We start from the raw sequence: 9,646 nt of genomic DNA, 5'->3' as shown, positions 1-9,646 counted from the left end.
TAGAATTACCGACAGAAAACCGAGTAATTAAATATTTATAAGACAGTGTCACGTGTCCACATATTACTGCAACCTTGAATTTTATCAATAAAGAATTACGTCTAAACTAAAGAAGCATTGGTTCGCGTCTCTCAAACCTTGACATATATATCTTTTAAGAAGGCATTCTGTGTTAATTCATTAAATCACAACATTTAATGAAATGTCTACTTGTTTGAATTTTCTCCTGATAAATAGTAAAATGACGTCAAAATGTAAACAAGAGTACAAAAGATACACTGATGTGTTTCTGGAAAACACCGTTATCATCGTTTCATCTGAAGATAATTTAATATAAACTGCACGAAAACTGATACAATTGCATGGCTGTTTTCTTGATTTTGATTAATGAGTGTTAAAGGGGCTGGTCACGATTTTGGTCAACAATTATTTTTCCGAATCTAATGCTTACTGTGCTGAAGTAAGGCATTTTTGATATGCAATCAAAATTTGAGTGTCATTCGTTGAGTAACATGCGAGTTACAGAGCTCACAATTCTTCACTATGTAAACAATGCTTTTCTTTACATTTTGAATGTGGAAGTGAAAAGTCCATTTTTTGACCTTAAATGAGTGTGTTAAACGTTATGAACTGTTTATATTTATGTTTAAGATGAATGAGAAGATAGACAAATCAGCTTGAAAAAGATTTTTTACTGGTATATTGAACCTATGTAAACAAAACCAGTGCACGAGCCTTGTTTACATAACAAAGAATTGTGAGCTTTTTATGTTGCTAATAAACTAATGACTGACTCTCAAATTTCAATTTCATTTGATCATTAGCAATGTATATCTAAAGCATTGTAAATAATCAGGATTATTTGTTTTTATATCAAATAGTCTGTATTAATTTTGAGACACACTGTATATTCGGAAAAAACTCGGTACGAGCTAACCATTGGCTTATCCGGAAGCCCCTGCAAAAACCCCATCGTTTTCTTCATATTTTGGCAAGGAGCACGTGTTGCCTTTTTAAAGCATTTTTACACAAATTTTTATACATATTTGCCTTGCAACTCCCAGCAAGTGTTGGAAAGAATCCACCGTTCGCGATGCCACCAAAACGCAAAGCAGTGCCAGCAAAGCGTAAAGCACCCACAGGGACTCCAGCCCGAGCGCCAGGGAGAAAAGTTCCCCGCCATTGCAGAACAGGCACAGGCCCCGCTGCGGACCCGCCACAGGCCCCAGTGGAGGTTTTACCACCACCCCAGGCTCGGGCTCAAGACCAGTTCCCCCCAGTGGTTCACCCCGAAGTCAACAACAACTCGGGTGAGTGCGAATTTGTACAACATTTAGTAGGCCTGCCATATCAACAGACATCTGCCTCAGACGGCATTGCATCTCACGTACCATTAAAGTTAAAATTAAAAATCTGGGAGGGGGAATTTATTGATATGTCTCTGTTGCTAAAGTCGGCCACCGAATTGGAAGATTTTGATTCTCAAGGCGAAGTACAGTTTAAAAATGGCCGCCTCTGTGTAGTTAAACGTAAACAAAACTCACAGTTGAGTATTGAAAAGTGGACATCCGCTTTCATGATATATATGAGCATTATGTTTGAACACAACCCTGCTTTAGCACAACAAATGCTTAAATATCTGCGCGATATCAGAATAGCTGCTAGTCGTTCACATTACTGGTACAAATACGACGAACAATTCCGTCTGCGCAAGGTGTCCAACCCAGCTATGTCTTGGGGTGATATACATAATGAATTCTGGCTTCTTTATGTCGCAAATCAATCAACCAATTTCATGTCACAGCAAGGTTCTGATTCTCATTTTCAACAACACAACAAACCTCTAACACATGGGTCTTCTCCAATCCCAACACTAGCTGATGTCAAACAAACCTGCAATACTTACAATAGGGGTAAATTCTGCACTTTCTTCCCTAGATGTCGCTTCAACCATGCCTGCAGCCATTGCGGAGGAAAACACCCCAGAGTTACTTGTGCACGAAAATAAACATTTGTATACATTAGGACACACTCCCATAAAAATTCAGGCACTACAAAAACACTCACAGGCTTATGAACATTCAAAATTCTTGCTCAATGGTTTCAATTTTGATTTCAGACTTCAATATCTGGGTCGTAGGAAAGCTCGAATAAGTAAAAATTTACCAAGTTTGTATAAACATTTGCCCATAGCATTTGAAAAAATCAACAAAGAGTTACAACTCAACAGAGTAGCTGGTCCCTTTCCACAACCCCCTTTTGTAAATCTTCAAGTTTCCCCCTTGGGCTAGTACCAAAGAAGGATGGGGATATGCGCCTCATACATCATTTATCATATCCTAACGAGGATTCCATAAATTTTTTCATTGATCCCACTGCATGCTCTGTCAAATATTCCAGTATCGACGAAGCAGCAGACATGATTTCAAAGTTAGGGGAGGGCTCTCTTATGGCCAAGTCAGATATAAAGTCCGCATTTAGACTCTTACCTATCGCTCCAGGTGATTTCGACTTGTTGGGTTTCCAGTTAGAATGTTACTTTTATTTTGACAAAATGGTCCCATTTGGTTCGTCGATAAGTTGTGCACTGTGGGAAAAATTTGCTCTTTTCTTGCATTGGCTCACTCAACAACACACAGGCAACATCCATATTTTACACTACCTGGATGATTTTCTCTTCTGCGGACCTAGACAGGATGTGGTCTGTCAAAATACACTTGACAAGTTCAAGTCACTCTGCCAAGAACTGGGGGTTCCTATTGCTTTAGAAAAAACTGTAGAACCAACTACAAATCTTATTTTTCTCAGCATTACTTTCGACACCAATGACATGACCATGTCTCTGCCATCAGACAAATTACACAAGTTAAAGTCAGTTATCAATTCCTTTCTATCAGCAAAAAAAGTTACTCTTCAAGAACTCCAATCACTCATAGGATTACTCAATTTTGCTTGTAAGGTTGTAGCTCCCGGGCGTGCCTTCTGCAGACGCCTCATAAATGCAACTATTGGAATTTCAAAACCCCATCACAGAATCAGGCTTAACAACAATATCAAGCAAGACTTGCGCATTTGGCAAGTTTTCCTTCAATCTTATAATGGTGTTTCTGTTATACGAACCCAATTTTTGGATAGTCAATCCATACAGCTCTTCACAGACAGTGCCGGGGGTCAGAATGGGGGTTTTGGTATCTATTTCGGTGGTAGGTGGGCACATGGAACATGGCCTCACTCTTGGTTCTTACAGGGTCTTACCAGGGATATGACTCTTCTTGAAATTTTTCCAGTCCTAGTAACAATTACTATATGGCACCAGAGTCTACAAAACTCTAGAATCCTTTTTCACATCGACAACACTGCAGTAGTTCAGGTGCTCAATACACTAACTTCCAAGTCCGATAGGGTCATGTATGTGGTTAGAAAACTTGTTCTTCTGTTACTAAGACACAACATTCAAATCAAAGCAACCTATATACACACAAAAGCAAATTGCATTGCAGATGCCTTATCTCGTTCACAGTGGGCCAGATTCCGAAGTCTTGCACCGGAAGCGGACCATTGGCCCACCCCTCTACCACCTCACATTTGGAACATTTGGAGCAAGAGGCATCAAGACTTCTGTACAGATCTTTGGCCCCAAACACCCACCAGTCTTATAACACCGCTTTAGCAAAGTTCAATCAGTTTAGGGCACAGTATGACTTGGCCCAAATCTGGCCTGTACCTACAAACCAACTCGTACATTTCATTGCTTATTTATCAATCAACAATTTATCATACAGAACTATATGTCTATATATAAGTGCAATGTCCTACCATCACAAAATTTTGGGTGCTTTAGATAACACTAGGCATTTCATAGTTACCAAGTCTCTCGAGGGTGTCCGGCGGTCAGTCGGTGTCAACAAAGACATTCGACTCCCCATTTCAATCCAATTATTTACAAAAATTATCCATTCCCTCAAATCAGTATGCCGCTCACCCTATGAGTCATTACTTTTTGCGGCAACATACACTGTTACCTTTTTTGGCTTGTTACGAGTAAGCGAAGTTCTTGCATTGCAAGCAAATCACATTTCTCAAAATCAGTTGGGTCAGTTTTTCATTACTGTCAGCTCATCAAAGACCGACCAAACAGGCAGGAGCTCGGTTGTGCAAATTCAACAGCTACCTCAAACTCATTTCTGTCCATCATCAACAATCACTCCATTCCTCCAAGCTAGACCCCCGAGAAAACCCACTTTATTTGTTCACATTGATGGCTCACCAGTTACACGTTCCCAATTTCAGGCAGTTTTGGACAAGTCACTCTCTTTTTTACAGGTCAAAGGTCACTACAAGTCTCACAGTTTTCGCATAGGCATGGCTACTGAAATGGCAAATCAGGGTTTTTCTAATGAAAAAATTCAAGAATTGGGGAGATGGACATCTAATTCTTTTCTTACTTACATCCGCCCACATAACTCACATTAGGTTTTCTAGTTACATTCCCAATTTATCTAGCACCACTGTATTTTGGACAACACTACATACACACAATGAATACATACACCAGTAGGACTCAACACTAATTTTAACAAAGCCGTTTTAGATTTGTCAGCCTGGATTGTGGGGTCCTCAATCCCCTATTGGGCTGAAATTGCAGCAGCGGATAGACCGGGGGGGGGGGGGAACCTTAACCTGCAACCACCTGTAACCATTCAGTGGAAAGGTATCCGTGGACTACAATGGGAAGATTTCGACAAGACGGTAACATCAATGTCAAAATACCAGACTCCACCAGATTTCTTCATCATTCACCTCGGTTCAAATGACCTAACCAAAGATCAAATGACCTCTAAATTGTTTTCTGAAAATGCACAATGTTCATTGTATAGATTGCATGCTTTATGGCCAAAAACAACCCTCATCTGGTCTGCCATCCTACCTAAAAGATATTGGCATTTTGCCCCTTTGGGTCTGGGAAACAAAATCAATAAAAAGCGGGTCAGAATTAACAAGTGCATGAAAAATTTCATGGCTGACCAGGTAGGGGGTTGTTACATCGGCCATGACCACACCATCAAGGCAACCGAGCTTGAGTTGTTTCGATCAGATGGTACACACCTGTCGAACACTGGTAACAACATATATCTCAACAATATTCAATGCGCTCTACAATATTTCATTGATGGACAAGGGAACCAGTATCCAGTGGTTAACTAAAAAGCAACTGTTCACAATCCCATGCTTCACATATGTACAATTTTTATGTGAGTATTCAGAAAGTTCTGATGCTTGCCTTGCGCCCATGATAGGACCAATGTTTTGGCCCAAAATTTTATTTTACTTCAAAGCATAATGTGCTGCCATACTTGGTATTGGCCTTTGTTTCATGCTCTTTTAATTTCATGTACAACCTAAGGCAAATATAAATATTAACCGTCTCTGACAATTTTGCTTCTTTATTTACCAGCATCTACACAAATAATTGCATGTATATGTATTAGTTTTACATATATAATATTAATTTTATCAAGGGTTTTGTGGGGGACATTGTCCCAATGTCTGTGGCGGGACTGGGGAGTCCGCAGTGGTATGTGTTGACACTTTCTGCTCCAAAACCTGGGTGTCTCCCCCACTTGCTTTCAAAGCTAGGGGATAGTATATAAATTAAATCATTCAATATGGTTTATAAAAGGCAAAGTTATTACAGTTAACTGCGCCATGTGGTTACAATGTAAAATTGGGTTTATTGTATAGTGGGGCCTACACTGGGTATAGGTGGGGCCACATCCACCTCACTCCAGTGAGGGGATGCTACAGGCTGGTGCATGTAATAATTGGTTGATAAAGTAGCCTTTGTCATGCAAAGTTCTAAACCAGGTAGCACTGCAGGAGACAGGGTGAGAAGGGCAGGTCTCACTACCCTCCTTAGAACGCTGGGGATCGTTCAGGTTCGGGCACCGATGTTTCATACTCGGGCCCACAGTGTGTCCCTACATGGGTAGTTAAACTGGCACACTGGTCGGCTCCCCAGTTACCCCACAAAAAATCATTATGCGGCCAACATCCACCAATTGTTTGTAATAGCGGAGTAATAAATATTTCTCATACTATTTATTGTTAAGTTCTATTCCATTATTCCCGAATGTTGTCAGGCTCTGTGTCTTACAAGGGAATATAATGTATAGTGCTGGGTTAGCTTGGTGAATTCAATAATTAATAAAAACAGAAAAATAGAATTTGACCAAAATCGTGACCATGCCCCTTTAATCATGATATTTAAATATTTTTTAAACAAAACTTACTTGTCTTAAATGTAGGTATTCAATGACACACCCATCAATATCCTCGTAACATAAACGAAATTTATCTTTGAAAAATACATTCGACCCATTCCTATTGATTTTTAATTTTTTTATTTTAATTCATTTTTAAGAGGGTATAAAAATGGTCCTGTTATGTAAAACTACCTTATGACTAAGATCTGTCTTATGTAAAAAAAATTATTTGTCATAAGATCTCATCAAAACTATTTCACAAAAGTGTCTAATCTTATGATTATTTTATGGTGGATGTGCAGCCATGTTGTAAAAAATGCATTGTTTAGTTATTGTATGCGTAATTTGCTTTCGAAACAACATGTAAAACTTCATATTTATTGTGTTTTTTATCTCTTGACAACAGTTTTGGTCAGAAACAAACCAGTTTAAGAAATGTTTACATTTGATCCTTAAATGTACAAGATGATCGCACCCGTGTTAAGATAGGTCATACTTTTTTGAAAACCACAAAAACATGTGTAAGTCCAGTCTAAAAAAGATACAGCTTCAATTTTGGTTAAACATAGTAGGTCAAGAACTCGAGTGCGCCAGGCTTTGCACGACTTTTTATTTTAGATGTCGTAGGTGAAAAATTAAAATTTTCTTAAAATAAACATCATTTGAAATATTTATATGTTATAAAATTTAAGACATTGATTAGGTAAAATGCTAAAATGGCGGTTAAGACAGAAGAAAAAAGGTAAGGTTGCTGATGACTCGTTTGCAAACTGAAGACTGCAGTTGACTTTTTCCCCCGAAGAACTGATTGCAAGGGCATCAAAATAAACATGTGAAACAAACACTTTATAAGTAAAAAAAACCCGAAAAATGCATTTTTGGATAATTTCTATCAAATACAAATAGGACATGATGGTAAAATTTGATAACTCTAAATACGACACCAAGGAAATCGGAATGGTAAATGTCTATCTCAAAGCTAAAATAATAGTAAAATTTCATGCAAGAAACTTCATCAAAATATTTAGGGTAGAAATATACTTCGACCTCGTTAGTAAAAGAAAGGGTATTTAGAGATAAAAACAACTCTTTGGACTATGTATTACTAAATGATCTATTGCCAATTTACTCTTGAACTCGTATTTGTTCGACTTTATGTTGTCCTCCAAATAAATGTTGACCGGTATGGAGAACAAAATAAAGAAATCATAAATATTAATGAACTGGAATGTGCATCATTATTTCTATTGCAAATATAATGCAAACATTATTGATAAGTGGCTTGAAGATGATGATAATGCTTTTGTGACCGTGCTTGAGTCTAAGACATAAACCCCTGCCTTCAACTCTTGAAATTGACGTAGTAGTCCTAGTAGTTTCCCCAAAGGCACTTTTTTCTAGCCTCCGGTGGTAAAATTCCCCCTCCTGTCTTCTTATTTTCTCCACTATTCAGAGGCCACTACTTTTATGCTACTCAGATATGTCCACTTTTCATCTGCCAACCTTGCATTCCCTGTGACATTTACTTCACTAACTTTTGACGCTATCTCTTTTCATATCAACTTTTCTTCTTGAAAGCAACGGAGGCAGAGGAATTCTATTTTAAAAATACCATTTTTCATTTTTTCATTTCTTCCAACCTCGTATGTTAAATTAGACACAGCACTACGTAGACATCTTTACACAATGTTTGACAATGTAAGGCCGCATCGACTTCTAAGTGTGTACGTGTACCTACTGAATGGTCACAACTGAATGCATTCGAACAAAATTAGTATTTGTACAGACGCAAAGGCAGTGGAACATTGCGTAATACTAGGACTGCAATATATTTCATAAAAATACTTTTTATATCTTAGGTTATATATTCAAAATCTAATATTTATTTTATTTATATTTAGGTTTTTACGATATATTTTTTTTATTTTTCAGACAGCTTCATTTAGTAATGACACCCTTCCCGGTAAATGATATTCAGTGAGTGCAAAATCAAATATTCTTTCAAAGCATTAATCTGATTAAAATTTGTAATATACACTATATAAAATATTACAAATATAAGCAAAAAGGAAACACCCACCGTGGAAGTATAGTTCTTCTTATAGAATTTGTAATGAAAATATATGCAAGCATGACGTGTGTTTTAAAAATAATCTTAAGACTTCTGACACTCAAGTCTTGCGAAACAGATATTATAGATTTAACAGTGTAGGAACGAAAGTGTACAGTTTTTGGGTAGCGAGAGAACAAATAGCGCTGCGTACAATATTTTAATTGTAGATGGAAAATACGTAATTAAATAATATATATCTGAAGGGTCAATATATCGATTTAATACGGTAGTAAACTAGAATAAGTTTATTCTTGTGATATCAATTTTAAAATCTTGAACTTTCTATGTACAAAAATTCTCATTGGATCAAAAATTCAATACGAAATTGAATCACAATATCAAGAAAAGCGTTTCTTATTTTCTTAAAAAAAATGTTGTCTCTTGTTGTGAAAATATGTACCTAATGAGTTGACTTTCAGACAAAAATAATTGTTATTTAAAGGAGCAATACATTCGCTGAATTTTAGGGTTTTTTTTATCCATGTCTCGATATTGTTTATCGTGCGCGTGTAGCTATTACAAGTATGTCTGTGTAGTTCTGATTTGCTGCAGTTTGTATGATGTTTTTCAATCCAACCTTTCGCTGAAATATACAATTAAAATATTCGTAAAATATACATATCTAAACACATGTTCCATTACTTCACTTTTATATCTCATTAATCAAAAACCTATATAGTTGTTAGTTGTTTTCAATTTAGCACTCATTTACATATGACAACTATGTCAATTTAGCACTCATTTACATATGACAACTATGTCAATTTATCACTCATTTACATATGACAACTATGTAAAAGGATGTAAACAGCCGACTTAACACTAGTTACAAAAATGATTAAAATGCTATATAGATTACTAAAGATAATTTAATAAATCCAGTTGATTCGTGTTAAATTGAGAACACAAACACATAAATGTCATCGGACAATATGTATAAAACCTTATGTCATTCATTTATATAAATACTTAGTTACTTTATAAAAACCAATGAGATTATAAAAGTCGCTGAGACCTGAAATTTCTATTTTGGCAAAATCTGTAATGATGAATACAGTTTTTTTATTTATATAAACATAGAATTTTTTGTCTGGAGAACAATACTCTGTAATCAACAGTTTTCTGAAATACACACTTAGGGTGGAAGTTGCATAGTTGGCATTTTGTTGTGTCGCAGGAGATTGAAAGATAAGTTGAAGTTAAGGAGGCCGACTTTAGTTTGCATTGCGCATGTTTTTGCGCATTCTAATATAATACAGTTGTTTTATAC

The 9,646-nt window shown here is 36.6% G+C and overlaps 1 protein-coding gene across 1 annotated transcript; it reads left to right on the top strand.

Moving 5' to 3' along the window:
• The first annotated feature begins 2,554 nt into the window (after positions 1-2,554).
• On the top strand, positions 2,555-3,670 carry LOC136271439 (uncharacterized). The gene has a single exon (XM_066071472.1). The coding sequence runs from the start codon at positions 2,555-2,557 to the stop codon at positions 3,668-3,670; it is 1,116 nt and encodes a 371-aa protein (XP_065927544.1).
• Positions 3,671-9,646: the final 5,976 nt, after the last annotated feature.

This window comes from Magallana gigas, chromosome 9 (assembly GCF_963853765.1).
Source record: "Magallana gigas chromosome 9, xbMagGiga1.1, whole genome shotgun sequence".
Lineage (NCBI taxonomy): Eukaryota > Metazoa > Mollusca > Bivalvia > Ostreida > Ostreidae > Magallana > Magallana gigas.
The sequence above is the reverse complement of the archived record's forward strand: the minus strand, read 5'-3'. Positions and strand labels throughout refer to the sequence as shown.